Raw genomic sequence first — 21,152 nt, 5'->3', positions numbered from 1 at the left:
ATTTTTAAATAAAAAATAATTTAAACTATAATCATTACTGCAGTTACAACAGTCCCGTAATATTTTGGAATTGGCAACTGGATATGATTTTTATGATGTCACATTCCATGCAATGATGAGAACTCTTCCGTGTACTTAAGAAGTTCCTGCTCGTGCTCCTGCTCAGCCAATCAGGCTCTCTGGTAGCGAGCTAGTTGCTCGTCACTGACACCTCGCCTTTTCTTTTAATTAATGTTGATTTCAGATCAACATATTTTCTTTTAATCAGTGTTGATTTCAAATCAATTGATAATATTCCTCTTCAAAGTTAAATTAAATTAAACCTTAAATATTGGTGAAGGTGTATTATTATTTATAACTGTTCGTTGTAGTGTTCGCGCGTGCATGTTTTGCTGTTCATTCAGTCCACAATTTTTTTATTTTTCTGGTTTTTTTTGAACATTGTAGTAGTTTTTTTTGTGATATTTTTTATTTTAGTATGTTTGTTTTTGTTGCTTTTTGTCCTTTGTTCTTTTTGCAAAGCAAGAGGGGTGAGATTAAAGAGGGAGTAGTCGATTGAGATGAGTTTAGCTATTTATTTTGATAAAAAAAAGTTGCTGATGTGATCTCTGTATATTTATTAAAGTGTGTTTCCGAGTGCACTTCTGATGTTTTTTTCAATTTTTTAATATTTTTATTTAAAGGTTATTTTTTTGCAATAAAAGTCATTATTTCAACAATATTTTTTAAAAAATTATAAAAAGTAAAAATAATAATGGTAGTAATAATAATAATTGATTTAATATAAATTTTTATTTAAATATTTTAATAATGGATAATGATGTAATTGAATAAGTAAAAAAATTAAAAAAAAAACATTATATGAAACCGAAGAGAATAAATGGGCTTAATTGTTCAAACAATAAAAAAAGATCCTAAAAAAAAGATATAAATTCTTAATATTCAAGTGCCATAAATAGTGTTGAAAATTAGCCAACGTTGCCCTTTTAGGTTTTGAGAGGGGGGATATTGAGTGAAAAATCCATTAACAACATAATTAAAATTCATTAACAAAAAAAAGAAAAAAAAAATAGAAATAAATAAAATGATTATGGTGTGCTGCGAGAGGATTTGAGTAAGGAAGTTGCAAAATTTTAAAGAATCATTTCAATCCAATAACTTATCAGATGAGATTTCAAGATATGAATAATATTATTCTCCAACATACTCTTTAAAGTAAAAGTTCTTATACTGCTTTATACTTAATTTTTATTAAATAAATAAAGATGATAAAATTTAAACTTGTGACTGCTTAGTTATTAAGGTTTTAATATCATGTCAACTAATTATTTCAATCAAATAATTTAAATTGTTAAATGAGGTCCCAATATATAATTTGTAATATTCTTCAACATGAAAAAATTAAAGAATTTCTTCTTTAAAGGGCACAACATTAATATAAAGAAATAGAAAGGGAACAAAATAATTTTTTGAGGTGACTCCAAAGCTTTCCATCCTTTATTATTTTTTTTAAGTTGGAAGGTGCCAAATTCCCTTCTATTGATTAAATTAGTGTATTTCTAGTGCATGATGATTTATTACTTGTGTTGGTAGTATCAAATGATCAATTAAGTCCAATAGCTTAAACTGCCACGTGAAGTCCCATAATATTATTTATATTATTTTTTAACACATTTTCTAAAGTGAAAACTTGCACAAACCCATATTTTTGTGTGCTTGATTTTTATTAAATAAATAAGAATAGTGAGATTCAAACTCATGATTACTTAGTTGTCAAAACTTTAATACCATATCAAAGAACAAACTAAACCAAATAGTTTAAACTATCGGATAAAGTTTTAAAATATAATTTATATTATTTTCTAACAAGTTGTGATTGTGATATAAGTTGTGGTTTTGGTGTGTATGTTAATTCATGAAGTTGTAATGGATTAATGTTTGAATATACGAAATAATAGTGACTAATGTTCCAATTTATGAAATATAAGAGAAAAAAAATTAGTCCCCTTTTCTTGTGGGGTTTCAACAAAAAAATAAAATAAAATAAAATTAGAAAGATAAACTTTGATTAGTAATTTATGTTAATTTCATTAGGAAACGAGGTATAAGAATGTCCAAGAATTTGAAAAAAGTTAAATTGAAGTTGTTGAATGGAGAATATAAACATTCTAATGGTTTGATTATTTTACGAATGCAAGCATAATGTTGGGAATTAATTTAAATTATTCATGTTATGTGAAATTGAAATATGTGAAATAAATAGATAATAGATAATGATATATGAAAATAAATTATTTTTTTAAAAAAAATCTATATTTTTCACCAGCTAGAGGCATTTAAGTATTAAGTTGGTGTATGAAATAAATAGATAATAGATAATGATGTATGAAAATAATTTTTTTTTTTAAATCTATATTTTTCACCGGCTAGAGGCATTTAAGTATTAAGTTGGTGCTTAACACCTTGGATTTTTTGTTCTAAAATTTAATAATGTCCTTACTAAATGTAACTTTTAAGTGTCATGTTGTTTATTTCCTTGTATTAAATTATTTATATAAAGAATGATTAGCCAGTTATTGTAATTTTAGGTTAGTATTATGTGAATGAATAAATAATTGGTCAGTTTTCCTGGTATGCGATTGATGCCATATAAATAGAAAAGTAGTCAGTCAGTTTTTTAGTTTGAAAAGTGTTCTGGAAATGGGCTATGAATGAGAATAAATTTCGTGATCTTGAAGTAAATTATGTGGTTAAAATATTTGCAGTGATGTGAAATATTAATTAAATTATTTTAAAAAAATTATATGGTTAAAATATTTGCAGTAATGTGAAATATTAATTAAATTATTTTAAATTAATTATATTTTGTTTTATAAATAACTATGTAGGTTCATCAGAATACCATGCATCATGATAGTTTCACAATGCATCATAATAATTTCAGAATGTTTTTTTTGGCACATGGTTCTTCATAGCATGGTTATATAAATGCATCTTTTGTGTATTTTAATGAATAATTAGATGCAGATGAATGAATCTTAAACATGCTTAGTTATGTTAACTTCTAATTTAATATGCATTCATTTATGTGCATAGTAATGGATGTAAATAATCAATAAATGTCTTTTGTATTTTAATACTAAATACATTATGAATTAGGATTTTAAGATGGATGAATTTAATTGTTGTATGAAATTAATTTAATTGTTTTTTATTAATTAGATAGAATGTATTTTCTTTAAATTATTAAAAATATTGACTATAAATGATTGAATTTCAAATAAAAAATTGTTTAAAATTTGATACCTTGTTGAAATTATCATTAATTTGGGATAGATTATTTATAGAGGAGGCTTGTTAAATTTTTAACAAAATATTATGTAAATTTTTTTATTATCTTGAATTTTAAATGAAAAATTGTTAAAAATCTAGGGTCGTTATGCATACAATGAAATTAGAAGGGTCATTTTTTATGAGTCAATATTAATTATTCTATCGAAGTTTCAATAAAATTTAATAACAAAATTTTAATTATTAATTACCGAGCAGCACGAACCCCGTTGAATGAGAACTAGAGGGACGAGATAAAACAACCATCCATCCCCGAGCAGCACGATCCCCGTCGGATGTGAAAACGACCAACCAAACGAGAATAACCAACCCAAAGCCACCGGCACGCCTTCACTTTCCCATCCCCAGCTAACACGCAATAATTAATAAAACTTTACCATTATTGATTTATTTCCATCACCATAAACAAAAAAATTATTTATTTATTTAAAAAAAAAAACAAGGAAAAAGTCGTTAATCTACGCACCGCCCCCACCCCAAACCTTCGTCTCCCTATATTTAAACCAGCGCCACTTGCATTCTTCACGAGATATCCTTAACCTTTTTTAATTTTTTTATTCTATTCTACACATTTTATCTTCTTTTCAATCTTTCCGTTTGGGATCATGAAAAAGTCCACAAACCAAACACACGCCATAAAAACACAAAAACCCCAAACCCGAAACTTCGCTGTAATTACCCCCCCTCTCTCAAAAACAGTTACAACTTGGATTTGGATTTGGATTTCTCCTTTAAAAAGAATTGAATTGAATTCTATTCACTGTTAGGGTTTTTCCCTTTTGTTTTTGTAAGTTGTGTTGACGATCATTATAACGGCGGGCGGGAGCACGGGGAGTATGATGCCAGCTTGCAATACTGGAGATGGTAAAACTGGGGATGGAGAGGAGGAGGACTTGTCAATGGATGTCGGCTTGTTTTATACTATCCTTGAAGAAGAACTACGTGCTTCTCCGGTAAGTTTCGATAACCGGCGTTGGTTTTGAACGACTCGGGTTTGCATGGGAATATGGTGATGTCTTCGATGAGAGGTTAAGTTGAACTGGATTTTAGGTTTCTTAGAACTTTAACTGGTTTTCTGCTTGAATTTCATGTTACATCATTAATGAATTGAACATGAAATAGTCTTAATTCTTCACTCGAGCAAAAAAAAACAAAAAAAAACAGAGGGATGCTTCTGCTGTTTTTCCCTTTTTTTAGTATTTTTTTTTAAATTTTAATGTGAAATTGCAGAGTGGTAAAGGGGATATTTTGGTTGAGAATTTGCAGAAGGAGCCAGTGCCGGATAATGGAAATAGCGGAATCTGGTATTTACAAAGTGGTAATAGATTGAAACGCAATATAATCCTTGGAATGTTATGTTGTTTGTCTGTAGATTGTAATTAACTTGTTTGTTCGAATACTGTTTAGGGTCTCAGATGATAGAAGGGGCAGATGGAGGGGATGAATCTGTGGATTATGCCACGAACTCTATACACAACCCAGAAGGTTCAGATGCTAGGGTAGGTCATTTGGGTGGTTCTTTTGATTATGCAGGGAAACAAATGAGCTCTTCAATGCATGCTTACTCTGGAAGTAATAGAGAGTTTTGTTTACCGTTCCAAGAGGATCAAGGAACATTGCTGGATGGGGTGTTGAAATCAGAGATAGCCAGTTGCAGTACAGCATCTACTACTTTTGCTGATGGAGTGTCTAGCTGTATTGCAGATCATGCACGTGGTTTGAATTTCAATCCTCTTTTGGATGAAAATGGAAACCAATTGAGGCATATGGAAGGGAACTTCAAATCCACAGGCATGTAAACTCTCTCCCACTTTTGCTTTTGTATTGTGTGTTTGATGATGTGCATTTGTGAGGTTGATTTAGATCATTGTGATTTATGATTGGAGTTCTGATTTATGTTTCCTGATAATTGCAGATGCTTCACATGGTTCTTGGATGGACAGTTCGGATGAGAAGTTTGGATCTGGTGATGCATTTGTTAAGAATAGCTTAGAAATCCTAGAACCTGAAAATGACATTGATAGATCCATGGACATGCAGTTGATGAATACAGATGTTTTTTCACATGATATGATTTCTCCCAAGTCTGATGTCTGGCATTATCCTGATTTTCATACTGAATTCAGCAATAGTCATTCAGCTATGCAATTTGGCATGAACGAATATGATATGCATTATACTGATTCTCCACAATGTGATTTTTCCAGTGCTTTTAATTTTGGATTATTGCACAACAATCAAGAAATTAATGATTTTCAACCTGAGAGTGCATGCTCTGGATCAGAGACTTCGATGATGCCTTACTCTGATGTAAACAAGATGAATGTTAAATATGAAGGTATCGACTATAGGCCACCAATCGGTGGAAATTTTTCATCAAGTGCTGAAGATGGACTTTTTAATGACAAGGCATCAGTTATGCAATCCAGTTATATTCAGTTAGGCATCAATGGGGACCAAACAGTTCGTGCAGGCGATGAAAAAACTGATGGATTGGCTGTGTGGAGGAACATGACATGGCAGTCTGATGGAGTTACTGAAGCTCTTGACAGAAAGTGTTCCTGGAGTGATGGAAATGGTGCTTTTGTTGACGAAGACCAAAAGCAGTCATCATCAGGTTTTTTAAGTCAGAAGCATGTAAGTTACACTAAGGATGAATTGGGGTGTGTGACCATTGAATCTTCCAGAGATCAAGTTAAGGGAGGAGTTGGTAGGTTTCCCTTGGATAGTTTGTACTTGAATTTAAATGCTTCAGAGCAGTATTTTCCCTTTGCTCAAACATTCAATATAAGCAACAAGCAGTTGAGTTGTGGTAAGGATGAAGAGCTGGGTATACCGATTCAGTCTAAGGCCTTGGGTTCTCATCTTTCAATAGTCAGCCCTGAATCAATCGAGAGTAATTCGTCTGGAAGCAAATCCCATGTTGATGATGATCCTGATATATGTATTCTTGATGATATCAGTCAACCTGCTTGCTCAAACCAATCTTTTGCTTCTATAAAGCCCATAGTTCCTTTGCAACAACCTATGTATAATGATCCACTTCATCATTCTGCAATAGAAGGCACAAGGTTCTGGGCCAATGATGAGCGACTTGTACTTAGAGTTGCATTGCAGGTCAGTATTGTGAGCTGGGAATCTACCTGAGTTGTATTGCTAAAACCAAAATTTTGATTATCAATTCCTTCTGAATTCAAAAGAAATTGGAACTTAAGTAAATACAGAATTGGGAATGTGTTGGAGCTGGAGTCCAATTTACTTTCTGGTCAGGTGTCATCACATTGATCTGAGATTTCCAGTCTCTCTGACTGAAATATTTTGTTGGGACGCTGACAGGCTGTCAAACTCACAGACACATTCTCACCAAATGACTTGACAATAATCATATGAGTGCAAATGTGCAGGCATTTGCTCACATATTAGCGGGGACATAATTTTTATTTCCTTTATAGAGAACTTGTCCTCCCTAGAAAACATTTCAACTGAAAAATAAAAACGTTGTGATTGCCATTGAAATTCAACTGATTTTCTCATGTATGAGAAGAGACATAGTCCTGCCATCTTGCGTAAATACCTCACTGTTTTTTGTATTTGGAAATTAAAGAGCTTCTTCATGATTCCATGATTCTTATATCATGACTAGCATTACGAGTATTTGACATGACTAATTTTATGGCAGGATCTTGCTCAACCAAAGTCTGAAGCTGTTCCACCTGATGGTGTTTTGGCAGTTCCTCTCTTGAGACATCAGGTTTGGAATCTTTCTTTTCTTCCTTATGCAGGCTGTAGCTATGAGTTGATGACTCTATACGATGCACAGAATCTGATAAGTGGCATATCAGTCAATCTTGCATGGCAATCTCAGAATACCTTGAGCTCATCATGACTTGTGAAACCAGCATTACTGCATTGTAACTTGTTAAGTATAACAAAAAGTAAACAAAGATAAATAAATAAGGCTATCATGAAGTAGTACTCTTGATGCTTTAGATGCATCATCAAGTCAATATGCATCGTGAAACTGATTTCTATCAGCAGTCTGTCAAAGTTTGAATTTCCTCAATAATTCTGAACATATGGAACTAGTTTTCCACTCCAGACTATCTCTTTGCAGTTACCAGATGTGGATCAACGAGAAGCTTAGAATATCTTTGAACTCCTGTATGCTCACAAGCAATTAACTGTAATATTCCTCTTCAGTAGCAAGGCAAAATGCCTACAGAGGGGCACATGAAGATGGATTTTTCAAGTTGCCCACAATGTGTTTTGAGTTGTGTTATGCTTATGTTTATGTTAATCCATACAAACAAAATAAATTGTTAATCCATACTAACAAAATAAATTTCAAGTTTGTGCCAGTGGAAAAAAAATTACATTTTGAAGTGGATTTCTCCTCTTGACACCAAGATTCTTTGCATGGGGTGTTGTGTTTTCAATGCAATGAGAGAGATTTAAGTTCAGTCTGACTTGTATAGTTATCTGAAATCAACTGAGATTGGCAAAACTCACTTTGAAATGGATTTTTATGGTGGCTTTTAGCAATCTGAAAGCAACTGGCATTGGCTTACTGCATTTGAAGTCAATTCTTACTTTTACAGTGTTTGTTTCTTGTTGTATGCTCTCTATTTCTGATTTTCTGCGTTTTGTTACTCTACTTCTAAGATGGGGTTTGAGGACTATATATGGATTCCCCTTGCTGTTCTAATGGCCGAGTGTGCTTGTTATGGGCTTATGGATATGCATGATTATGTATCATTATCCCATTGATGTCCAATGATTTCCTGTGTAGCGAATTGCGTTGTCGTGGATGGTTCAGAAGGAAACCTCTAGCTTGCACTGTTCTGGAGGAATTCTTGCAGATGATCAGGTTTTGTTCTAAAGACACTTGATTGTTCTAACATTGAGAACCCCCCCACCCTTTTTTTTGTGGCTTGGTGATTCATGCAATTATTTTTTCACAGGGGCTGGGAAAGACAGTATCAACCATTGCTCTTATACTCAAGGAAAGAGCTCCTTCTCATCGAGCGGATGCTGTGGCTGTTAAGAAAGAAGAGTGTGAAACCTTAAATTTGGATGATGATGATGGAGTTACTGAGATTGATAGAATGAAGAAAGGTGCAGATGGTTCTCAAGTTACATCGAATCATAGTTCAACAACGAGCCTGAACTCTTCTGGGCAATCCAAGGGAAGGCCAGCTGCTGGAACTCTCATTGTTTGCCCCACAAGTGTCCTGCGGCAGTGGGATGATGAATTGCATAAGAAGGTAACGACTGAAGCCAATCTCTCTGTTCTAGTATACCATGGAAGCAATCGAACAAAAGATCCTTCAGAGCTGGCAAAGTATGATGTTGTCATTACAACATATTCAATTGTCAGCAAGGAGGTCCCAAGGCAGCCTCTGGCTGATGAAGATGATGAAGAGAAACGAAGAATGGAAGGTGATGATGCTCCGCGCCTGGGATTTTCATATGATAAGAAAAGAAAAAATCCTCCTAGTTCTGGCAAAAAGGGTTCAAAGAATAAGAAAGGAATGGATAGTGCAATGCTTGAGTCCATTGCCCGGCCTCTTGCAAAGGTGGCATGGTTTAGGGTTGTCCTTGATGAAGCCCAGAGCATCAAGAATCACAGAACTCAAGTGGCTAGGGCCTGTTGGGGTCTTCGGGCAAAACGCAGGTGGTGCTTGTCTGGTACCCCTATCCAAAATGCAATTGATGATCTCTATAGCTATTTCAGATTCCTCAGATATGAACCTTATGCTGTCTACAAGCTATTCTGCTCAGCAATAAAGGTCCCAATTCAAAAGAATCCATCAAAAGGGTACAAAAAATTACAAGCTGTTTTGAAGACAGTAATGCTTCGGCGCACCAAGGGTAAGATTGTTTGAGTTTTCTGTTAGTCCATGTGGTGAAATTCATTCTAGCTGGATTTTCCAAAGATCCTTAATTTGTTTTATTATGACTCTAAAGACCTCCAGAACCTTCTTATCCATCTCCTTTGTTGTGGAATTGAGATCCTTAGATATTTTTTTTCTATTCAAGGCTTTGTTGCTTGGCTGGATGCTGATTATTTGTCTTCGTCTGAATTTTTTGTTTTTCTTCCAATTCATTGGGATTGCATCGGTAGTAGAGGAAGTTTTTTCATAGGTTTCAACTACTCTTTTCTTTCGTTTCCTCTGTTGGCAAATTAGTTAGTAGCGTATTTGTTAGTCCATATGGTGAAATTCATCCTGGCTGGATTTGCCAAAGATCCTTAATTTGTTTTATTATGACTGTAAAAACCTCTAGGGCCTTCTACCTATGTCCTTTGTTGTAGGATTGTGATCCTTTGATATCTGTTCTCTATTTGAGGCTTGTCGCTTGGCTGGATGTTGATTATTTGTCCTGGTCTGAATGCTTTGTTTGTCTTCCAATTCATTGGGATTGCATCGGTAGTGGAGGAAGTTTTTTCACAGGTTTCAACTAATCTTTTCTTTCTTTTCCTCCATTGGCAAATTGATTAGTAGCGTATTAACTAGAAGCATTGGTCTAAACTAGGAATGTGGTTAAGAGTTCTTTCAATTTTTGCCATGAGGGTCCTGCTGTGGAGTGATCTAAAGGTTACATCTTCAGGATACACAAATGATTTAACCCTGTGATTAGTTGATGGATTTTAGTTACAAGAAACATATTCTATTGTTTGGTGTCTCAGTGTATGAACATGCACTGTCTGCTATGATTTAACTACTCACAGAACTTTTTTTAAGTCTGGCAATGCATAATCATATTAGTATCCTTTGATCTGTTTGAAAAATCTTACCTGCACAATTTCTGTCTTTGCATGCTCATCTATATGCTTTTTTTTTTCTTGTCTGGTTTGTGTCATATTTATATTGTAAATTGTAGCTAGCCTGTTGATGTTGTGCAACTTATTGTAGTATCTTTATGGACTCATCTGACGGCTATTTTGTGCTCTAGGCACTCTTCTTGACGGGGAACCAATTATTAACCTACCTCCCAGAGTAGTAGAACTAAAAAAAGTGGACTTTACAGAGGAAGAACGTGAATTCTACACCAGACTAGAAATTGATTCACGAGCTCAGTTTAAAGTATGAATTTACCAGAAGAGTAGTTTAGAACTGATTTCAATTTTCTTTTTCAGAGAATTTATTCATATATCTGCTATGAAGCAAAAATGTTCAATTTCCATACTCTCCTTTTATGTATGCATATCAAATAATTCTTTGAACTACTTCACTTGTTTGTCAGGAATATGCAGCTGCTGGAACTGTTAAACAAAATTATGTTAACATCTTGTTGATGCTGTTGCGTCTTCGACAAGCTTGTGATCATCCTCGTCTCGTCTCGGGTTTAGATTCAAGTTCTCTAGGTAGTTCCTCAGTTGAGATGGCAAAGAAGCTTCCTCGGGAGAAACAAATATGCCTTCTAAATTGTTTAGAAGCATCTTTGGCAATCTGTGGCATTTGCAGTGTATGTGGTTTCTTTTCTTGTTCTATTTCTCCTTGACTTATTTCTATGTTCTCCTTTTATTTTTTCTGTATCTTTACTGGATTTGTTTACTTTTGTTAACTTCATCAGTACATTTATATTGTGGATGCATATTGCACAAATAACTCTATGCACATATTAAAACACATTTATCATAATTTTCCCTTTCTGCATCCTGTTTTATTCGTTTAAACATCAGCTAGTTCAATCAGTGAAGGGATCTGGAACATGATTTTAAGATATTGGATTCAGTTGCAAGTGCTTTGTTTTGGATTTCCTGAAAAAAGATAGTCTTGAAGCTGCCTATCTGTTACTTATATGTATAATAAACAGGATCTTAGAATTCAAGCATTAATAATAGAGATGTTTGATTTGTTGTTTGATGTCTTTGATTCAGAAGGCTTCTTTTACTGGCTGAAGTCTGCAGGAGTTCGCAGATTTTGAGGGGAAAAGTTCCTTCATAGTGGCTAGACCTGCATACCATACCCACTATACCTAATTAATTCCCTCCTCAAAATAAGGCCATTGCTTTGTCTCAAAGTGCTCAATAGCTCTGTCTAGAACTTTCACAGTTATACATAGAATAGTTTCCAAATCCTTGGAAGCCTCTAGGATACTTTTTGGTATTTCCAACAGGATTATTGTTTGGCTAGGAGTGTAATTTCTTCTTTTATATAATAGTAATGCTGCCATGTTTATTAGGAAAGCAAACATTACTTGAAAAGATGCACTAGGGTTGATGAAAAGCAACTAAGAATCATGGTTGTCACTGCATGGCATTCAGAACCTGGTATTTCAAGAGATTGTTTAGACCAAATAGCCCAGCTGCAATATAACATAGCAAAAATGATAAAGTAACAGCTGTTTCTACTTCAAAAACTAGTTATTTGGGGAAAATTTTGGTGCAACATCATTATAGGAGCTTCTAATCAAAGCTTGAGCTCATCTTTGATCTGTTCAAGAATGTCATAGTTGACGAAGTCATGACCACTCCTGGTGTAATCGAAAACTGCAATGTTGCTGTCTGGGTTCTGTGTTATGTGCGCACAGAAGGAGTATGCAACGTTCTCAGTCTTTCCTCCCCTTGAGTAAAATGCACCGTTTCGAGCAAGGTGCTTTGCAAATGTTGATTTGCCTGCTCCACCAACGAGGTCTGTAAACCATAAAATAGTTCTAGGTGTTGGTGAGTTGTCAAGGATTGATAGTAGTAGTTCTTGCCAGGGATGGTTTGTATATCCCCACTCGATCGATGTGGCGTTTCTTTGACGCCTGATGTCCATACAGTACTGGACGAAGTTTGGGTATCTTGCTAGAACCCCAGCATGTTCTTCAAGCACGGTGTCCATAGAAGCATTATGGAGAAGAATAGAATCACGACAACGTTCGATATCAGAACGAGTGCCAGGAGCAGGACTCTGACCCGTGATTTCTTCATCCTGACGGGCTGATCTGTTGAAAGCCCATGTTCCATATGTCCAAGGACCATCGATTCGAGTGTTTGGTTTAGAGCAGTAATCATAAGCTTGAGTTCTTGAACCTCTGCGGTGTTCAACATGTGGGAATGTGCCATGGTGAAGGATTCTGTGGAATGCTGTGAGGCGTCTTGTGTCAGTGAATTCAATGTATCCCTGGATGTGGGGTGTAGATGTTGAAGGAGCGGATTCAAGTTGCCATACTGCACAACGAACCCATTGTGGTGGGGGGTTTGGAAAGAGCTGAGATGGTTCGAAAGAAGGGTTGTTTATAGTGAAGAGGAAGTTATTTCCACGTAGGATTGAAGTGGGGGCGTAGGCGCGTGGCATGGCGCGTTGAGAGGTTGGGCTATAGTATTACCCCAACCTCTCCGCCAACGCCATTATATAGTGAATGGCTGATCGTTGGATTGGAATGAGATCCAACGGTGCGCATGGAGTCAACTGGGGCACTAATAAACGCACGGCACGTGGCAAATCAACATTTTACTCAAGGGGAATCCATTATATAGTGAACTATTTTATGGTTTACAGACCTCGTTGGTGGAGCAGGCAAATCAACATTTGCAAAGCACCTTGCTCGAAACGGTGCATTTTACTCAAGGGGAGGAAAGACTGAGAACGTTGCATACTCCTTCTGTGCGCACATAACACAGAACCCAGACAGCAACATTGCAGTTTTCGATTACACCAGGAGTGGTCATGACTTCGTCAACTATGACATTCTTGAACAGATCAAAGATGTTAACATTTAAGTTTGGCATGCCCATGCTGACGCCTTTGTTCCTTTCTTCGCCTCCAAGCAAAGGTCACGTCGGTGCCTTTTTTGCTGTTGTCTTCAGGTCGTTGTCTGACAACGACAGGTGGCCCATGCTGACTCACCAAAGGACGCGCCTTCTCCATCACACCTGCCACGTGCCGTGCGTTTATTAGTGCCCCAGTTGACTCCATGCGCACCGTTGGATCTCATTCCAATCCAACGATCAGCCATTCACTATATAATGGCGTTGGCGGAGAGGTTGGGGTAATACTATAGCCCAACCTCTCAACGCGCCATGCCACGCGCCTACGCCCCCACTTCAATCCTACGTGGAAATAACTTCCTCTTCACTATAAACAACCCTTCTTTCGAACCATCTCAGCTCTTTCCAAACCCCCCACCACAATGGGTTCGTTGTGCAGTATGGCAACTTGAATCCGCTCCTTCAACATCTACACCCCACATCCAGGGATACATTGAATTCACTGACACAAGACGCCTCACAGCATTCCACAGAATCCTTCACCATGGCACATTCCCACATGTTGAACACCGCAGAGGTTCAAGAACTCAAGCTTATGATTACTGCTCTAAACCAAACACTCGAATCGATGGTCCTTGGACATATGGAAAATGCAGTCTTCCCCCCTGCCTGTACAAATTGTTGGACAGGGTTGCTGCTGCTAATATTTTCTTTATAATGTTGTGCATTAATTCTGCATTATTTTATATTCCGCTTTTCTTTTATTATTTGTTAAACTGTTTTTCCATCTAGCAACTAGTTTGGGACTGAGGTTTGGTGGGTTGTATTTGTTAAACTTCTTGGTCAATTTTTTATTTTTACCTTTTTATTTCTGACATCTTTGCTGATTTCATACAGGATCCACCTGAAGATGCTGTTGTTTCAGTATGTGGTCATGTATTCTGCAGACAGTGTATCTTTGAGCATCTTACCGGTGACGATGGCCAATGCCCTGTGTCAAACTGCAAAGTTCAACTGAAAGTGTCTTCAGTGTTTTCCAAAGCTACATTAAACAGTTCTCTATCTGATGAGCCTGGTCAGGATTGTTCTGGTTCTGAGCTTGTTGCGGCAGTTAGCTCATCCTCTGACAACCGTCCCCATGATTCATCAAAAATTAGGGTGGCTCTTGAAGTCCTGCAATCACTGACTAAGCCAAAAGATTGTTTGCCTACATGCAATTTGTTAGACAATTCTGTTGATGTAAATGTTGCTTGTTATGATACCTCATCTGGTTCTAGAGATTCAGTTAAGGATGGAATGGATAAAAGATGCCTCCCAATTAACGCTGTTGGGGAGAAAGCCATAGTTTTTTCCCAATGGACAGGAATGCTAGATTTGCTTGAAGCTTGTCTTAAAAATTCTTCCATTCAGTACAGAAGACTGGATGGAACAATGTCAGTTATTGCCCGAGATAAAGCTGTGAAGGATTTCAATACACTTCCAGAGGTTTGTGGGATTTTAACCATTTGAACTTCAAATGTTTGTGTATAATGTTTTTTAAATGCCCTCTCAAATGTTTCACGTGTTATATTTCCCTGATGTTTGATTCCTTTGCACTACAGGTATCTGTTATGATTATGTCTTTGAAAGCAGCTAGTCTTGGACTGAACATGGTTGCAGCTTGCCATGTGTTGCTTCTGGACCTATGGTGGAATCCTACAACTGAAGATCAGGCAATTGATAGGGCACATCGTATTGGACAAACTCGTACAGTTACAGTTTTGCGATTAACTGTAAAAAATACTGTTGAAGATCGTATATTAGCCCTCCAGGTACTGTTTTTCCTCTAAAATTGTGTTACTCAGTTCCTTAGCAAGTGGCTACCTTTTTTTTCCCCACCATTCAAAGGTGCATAGCTCATCACTTCTTCCATCATAATTTGTTCAAATTTCCCTTCCATGGTTGATGATGCAATAGTTTTATTTAACAATTAAGAGCATGGAGATGATAGACGTGGTGCTGTCAATGATCTGTAAGAAATTTTTGGTTCTTCCCTTGCTATTGCTATTTGCTTCAGGTCTCATCAATTAATTGATATTACTGGTTTTGGTTCTTCTGTTGCCATGGGCAAATTAAGAACTAGTGTTTCTCATCTTGGGAGGCAAAAGGCATGCACTTTTCACCTATAAGTCAATGGTTATTCAAAGGCTAACTGAATTCATTGATTGTTCAAAGGCTTATTAAGCTGTATACCATAGGTGTTTCTTTGAAGTAGCGACTGAAGCAAAAAAGGGAATGAGTTTGGGTATTAGGTGAAGGTGGTTCGACTAAATTTTTCAAGTGACCATAATAACTCAAAACAACTTTAAATAGCCTAGTAAGGGGAACAGAGGAATGGGTTGTGGTATTGAATGAACTTGCCCTAAAACAGTACTCAAGCCACCAACATAAAGTTGGCAGAACAATGTGAACTGGGTGGACAAGTGATCAGGTTTTCTTTAATGGTCACTGTATATACATGATGTTTGGATGAGCTCAAGACATCAAGCTCAGTGTGGTCGAGTGCATGTCTTGATGCATTGGGTTTAGCCAATAAAAGTGTCTGGGCTGGGAAAAAGATGTTTGTTTTTTTGGACAAACTCATGCTTAACATTATCAACAGGTTTTGGATTTTGAGCCTAGTTTTTGGCCTGCAGTTGGAGCAACTCTTTGCAAAAGCAGCCTTTTGGATGCTTTGGCTGAAAGGATTTGAAGTGCCTTTGAGCTGCTTTGATTCTTGTAGTTCCCAACTTACCATAGAAACATTGGCTTGCTTTTAACCGAAGCATTTAAGGAGGTGTTTTTGCTGAAGTAGTTTCAGCCAAGGTGCCAAATAGGCCGTTGGTTTGTAGTTTAATTCAACCTAGTCACGTTCTGAAATCAATACTCAAATGCATTCTGAACAATTTTCTGGTTGATAACACTAAAGGTTTGGCTAAAGTTTTGAATGAAGAATAGTCTCTTGATGTACCTTCAGTTTTGTTGTATACTCTAGTACAGTGTTTTTTTTTTCTCTTTCAATAAATGCATTTTCTGGTATTCACTAAGAGTTCATTATTGGACTATTGTTTTTAAAGTCTGTTTTGTTATATTTCTTTTGTTCTGAAATTTGTTGTTAAAACAAAAATACTGGGCTTGCTTTTGCAGCAAAAGAAGAGAGAGATGGTGGCATCTGCTTTTGGAGAGGATGAACATGGTGGTCGTCAGACTCGCCTAACAGTGGACGACTTGAATTACCTATTTATGGTGTGAATATGGAGCTCAAATTTTTTTGCAGATGTTTCTTTCGGCAACCCAGAGATCACCTATAGGTTCTTTTTCAGCAAGTCAGATATGCCCCTAGCTGCTGCTTGCGGTTGCAGATGGATATTTTAGCCATTGCCTGACTAGTTCCAACAAGATGACAAAGGGATAGAGGCCTTTTCTAACCAGTAGATATGTGCATAGCTGCAGTCGGTGATGATCCATTCTTTATACATTTATTTTTGTCGGTCAAACAGTGGATCCTATCGTTTTGTCGTCCATTATACTAAGTAGGTTTACATTAGTCTGATAGCAAGTGAAGATAGATTTCTATAGACATTGCTTGGACGTTTTTCATTTTCCCCACCAGTAATTGATAGAAGGGGTTATTCTTTTTTCGGTTTTCCTTCACTACCTTTGCTCAGTTATTTTCATTGCATGGTTCTCCTTGTGGTGCAGAGATGACAATCTATCATCTCCTCGAAAGACCTGTCATTTGGGCCCATCATGTATTCAGCTTGTGACTGGCTTGCTGCATCTCAATTGCTTGCTTTAAAGGGTATTTAGTTATTCTGAGATTTCATGCGGAGGAGCTGTCACAAGTGCCACTCTTTTTGGGTTAACGAGCTTGTGTCTTGCCTTTGTACCGCCGTATACGAGAGCAATTTACAGATGAACTGTGACGAAAGAACATGCCCAATCTATGCTCAAGAAGGGAGAAGTCGATCTGCGAACAAGGAATTTGCACAAAAATTCTTTTCAAATGTGACAAGCAATATGTGGCGAAACAAAAATTAAATGTCAACGGAAGCGTTACTTTGTATTTTAGGCTGTAAAGCGCATCGGAAGGGTTGCTTAAAGAAGACCACGATGACTTTGAGCAGGTGCTTTGCCCCAAGGCCACCTGCATGTTCAAATCTCGGCGAGAACCGCTACTCATTTCCATTGATACTTGGAAAGTACAACTTAATTGAAAATTAACACAATAAGACGTCTAAAACATGCATTCCGGCACAGGAGTACTTCATTGAAAATTAACACAATCCCTGGAAAACTAATCAACATGAACAACACATTAAGATATCCAAATCGCGCCTTTCAAGAAGCATAATTACACAACCAAGAGTTAATTTTAGTCAACATCAGCACAGGAACTCAACATGAATTCTAGAATAAAATTCTAAGTATAAAATTCTTTAATTGAACAATGAACCAGCAGTAATAAAACATCCCAAACGACAAACTTACTGACAGTTTTGCTTGCATCTATCATTCAACCAAGATATAATATCTTGCCGAACAATTTCAACATTCTCATCAGTTTCTCCAAAAAGCAAAGAATGCACCATTCCATCATAAATCTTTATCGTCTTGTCTTCGCTATTTGCCTCCTCATACAAACTTTCGCTCACTTTTGGATCAGTGACAACATCCATACTACCATGTAATACAATAAATGGAATGGTAACATTTCTCAAATTTTGACTCAAATAATCAGTAACCCTTAGAAGCTCGACAACAGTTCCCAATCTTGGTTTCCCCCTATATCTCAATGGGTTCATTTCTGCAATTGGCACTTTTCTCTCTACTTTGATTGACTTGTGCAGAATGCTAGCAGCTGGAACTATAGCTAAAGTAGGCAAAAATTTTGCCACCAGTAATAGAATATCAGAAATTGGCCATCTGGGTTTTATATTATCAGAGATTTTGCACATGGGGGCTACCAAAACCGCACCATCAAACCCTTTAGGATTTGCCAAATGAATCAAGAGGCAAAGAGCACCGCCCATTGATTCACCGTACAAAAAGAAAGGCAACCCATGAAACTTTGTGTCATTCTTGATGGAATCAAAGAAAGAAAGACAGTCCTGAACAACAAGATCAACATTGGGTACATAGCCCTTAAGGCCTTGAGACTTACCATGGCCTTCAATGTCAAGTCCAAAGCAGGCAAAACCCATCTGGGCTAGGAAGATAGCCGTGGACTGAAAAGTCCAGCTGATGTCGTTTCCATAACCATGAACCATACACATAACGCCAAGTGGAGGATCGGTGGAGATTGGGAGCCATGATCTTGTGAAAAGTGAGAGGCCTCTTGGTGATGTGTAAGATGACCGTGAAGCCTTGATCCCTTGTTGTTTGTAGTACTCATCCTCTGGGATATTGCCCCAAAAGTGGACTTCTGTTTCACGGGGCATGGGATTTTCTCGCTCCATTTTTAGAGAAGACTTGGGATTTCGCTGGGTTGTTCTTGTTCCTGGGAAGATAGATGTGGGTGATCTTGTCGTTGATTCGCTATTTTAATGTGGTTTTGACTTTTTTTTATTCCACCTCAATGTTGCGGGCTTTTACAGGTAGGTTGGGCTGGCCCTGGTTTTGCCTAACTCAACTTGCAGGATTTCCTATCTTTTTACCAAGCAGCGACGTTAGCGATCTCCCTACATTTATTTAGCTCCTGCTTTTGCAAAATCCTACCTTCATGTTCTCTGTGGATTCTTATGTTGCATACCTTACATCGACAAGTGTTCTGATAATGCAGTCGATAGTATGGTTAGATGGAAAAACAAATTACGAAATTGAAGCTTTTTTTGTTGCATTCCTCTTCTTGTTTCTGTAAAGTTAGAATATGATCAATTATTTTTACACAAAACATATCAAGATGATAGACTGTTTTTTTAAGAAAAGAAAAGAAAAATTGAAACTATTTTTACACAGAATAATTTTGTCTCTTGAACTGTTTTGACATTAATGAATTTTTATTGTTTCAAAATAATAAAGAAAATGAAACATTCTTTCTCTGTCTTTACTATTCTCCTTTATTTATTTATTTTTTATCTTGAAACAATAATAAAGAATTATTACAAGGATAAATAGAGTAAGTGAGCCTGAGATGTCGTTTAGCATTGTAGGATGGTCCGATTTGAGATGTTTTTTTAGGCTAACTATAACTTCATGAGTTATTTGGTTTTCATTACTTTGACCTATTTTTCATTTTACATTATGATATAAAACTTAGAGTTCAAGAAAAACTATAATTTGATGTTTTGTTTTTTCAAACCGCAACCTAAAAACTACTATAAAGCCAAATACACACTTATAAAGAGTCGGCAAAGAAGGTTTAAGCAATATATTGATGAAGGGTGGAGCGAGTGATAGACTATTATTTTGATAATTAAATCTGTTTTGTGTATGTATTTAAAATTCTGGTATACATGTAGATAACTTTATAATATACTTTGTTTTAATAACATCATATATGAAAAGAAAAGATATATGATATTCTTATTAGAATGGAAAACGGAGAAGATAAAAGTATATAAAATGATGAGTAATTGGATTAAGGTGATGAATTATGATGAAGACGTTTTAGGATGGTTGGATCATAAATATATATGTTCAATTGTATTTTTGGTTGATGTTGATATTTGGAAATGTCAATTTACAAAGGAGATTCTAATGAATTTTTAGTAGTTATGATTATCTAGTGGATCCGATAAAAATCAAGTGTTTAGACTTTTTAACACTACGATCAAGAACTTATGAATGACTTGCAGTGCTTTGACTATTGAAAGCTTGCAATCAATTCCAATTTCCAAGCACTCAAACTTTGGAGTTCACCATGATGTTAGACCAACGAATATAGGTTTAGACAACAAGTTGATCGTCGAAACCATCAAAATATAATTCTAACTTAATTATTACAAACAAAATAAATTTATAGTATGATCATGAAAACTAGGTTGAACTCAAGGAAAATTTTATTTAATCTTCTTAAAGTGTACTGAATGATAAAGAAAGGCGGATTTGGATGAAAAATTCAAGAAATAATAATTCTAAAAATAAAAAATTGATGTCATTAAATCAATTCAAAGGTGCACATATCAATTTCTATAAATCTATTGATCATCGAAGTAAAATAGATAATCCTTCATGTCAAGCAAATAAATTCATTATTCTTTAAAGTTCAGGAAAATTGAGATTACGAGTATATTAATTAGGAAAAGCTTTCTAATCAATTTTTTACTATAAAGCGAATGTAATATTGAAAGTAATTTTTGTTCACTCAGTAGTAGTTTTAGGAATGAAATTTATGCATTTATTCCAAGCAAATGTTCAAAAACTTCACAATTTTAACTTAATTTATTCTTTCTTAATAAATTAAGATGAGAGTTGCAACAATCAAATTAATTCTTTTGCTTCTTACTATAGTCCCTAACAACAATTATGAAGTGAAAGAGATTAAAAAGCACACATGCTATCTCAAAACAATTCAATAAGCTTGAATAACAATTAACAGTATAATTTTGAATACGGAAAAATAAATGCTTGAATCTAAAAGAATTATAATAATAACGTTACTTCTCACAACGTGCTAATAGAGATGGTATGTGTCCTTCTTGAACCGAATTCAGGAGTTTAGTTCATGGTTACTGAAAAATTGACAGAATTAGAGAAGAAATGAATGTTTTTCGAAGTCTATTTCAGCTGTGTTTTGCTCTCTTTATCCTCCCTTTTTATTGACGAGTTCCTCAACATTTATAGACCAATTAGGAGTCTTCAAGATGCTAAATTCTTTCCTTCTTTATATGGTCTTTAAGGTTGGATAAATATCTCAGAATGTGTTGAAAAATGATTCTATTGTTGTAATAATTCTGTTGTAATTCCAACTCTGCTACAACTTAGACTTTGTTTTTGATTTGGTTTCTTGCAATATCCAACTATCCCAATTGTATTAATTCATTCATGGTATGTTAAAGGTTTGATCTGTATCTTTCTTGGGTTCTAAGGCCCACTATTTTTATGTCCGACTCTCAACCGTAGTAGGATGTTCAACACTGTT

The 21,152-nt window shown here is 35.7% G+C and overlaps 2 protein-coding genes across 5 annotated transcripts; one reads left to right on the top strand and one right to left on the bottom strand.

The window, feature by feature from the left end:
* The first annotated feature begins 3,866 nt into the window (after positions 1 to 3,866).
* On the top strand, positions 3,867 to 16,890 carry LOC105138755 (uncharacterized). 4 transcript variants are annotated; one of them, XM_011044938.1, is made up of 12 exons: positions 3,867 to 4,304; positions 4,618 to 4,669; positions 4,759 to 5,142; positions 5,267 to 6,468; positions 7,031 to 7,102; positions 8,141 to 8,218; positions 8,313 to 9,222; positions 10,306 to 10,436; positions 10,597 to 10,818; positions 13,949 to 14,536; positions 14,653 to 14,862; positions 16,217 to 16,890. In XM_011044938.1, exons 1-12 carry the CDS (start codon positions 4,188 to 4,190, stop codon positions 16,319 to 16,321), a joined length of 4,071 nt encoding a protein of 1,356 aa, XP_011043240.1. In that variant the 5' UTR covers positions 3,867 to 4,187; the 3' UTR covers positions 16,322 to 16,890. The 4 variants fall into 4 exon arrangements, with proteins under 4 accessions (XP_011043240.1, XP_011043239.1, XP_011043242.1 ...); XM_011044937.1 differs by having other exon boundaries at positions 4,582 to 4,669; XM_011044940.1 differs by having other exon boundaries at positions 4,264 to 4,304; positions 4,767 to 5,142.
* Positions 16,891 to 17,304: 414 nt separating this feature from the next.
* LOC105138756 (alpha/beta-Hydrolases superfamily protein) lies at positions 17,305 to 18,820 on the bottom strand. The gene has a single exon (XM_011044941.1). The coding sequence runs from the start codon at positions 18,526 to 18,528 to the stop codon at positions 17,557 to 17,559; it is 972 nt and encodes a 323-aa protein (XP_011043243.1). The 5' UTR covers positions 18,529 to 18,820; the 3' UTR covers positions 17,305 to 17,556.
* Between the last annotated feature and the right edge of the window lie 2,332 nt (positions 18,821 to 21,152).

This window comes from Populus euphratica, unplaced genomic scaffold (assembly GCF_000495115.2).
Source record: "Populus euphratica unplaced genomic scaffold, PopEup_1.0 scaffold159.1, whole genome shotgun sequence".
In the NCBI taxonomy this organism is placed as follows: Eukaryota; Viridiplantae; Streptophyta; class Magnoliopsida; order Malpighiales; family Salicaceae; genus Populus; species Populus euphratica.
The sequence above is the reverse complement of the archived record's forward strand: the minus strand, read 5'-3'. Positions and strand labels throughout refer to the sequence as shown.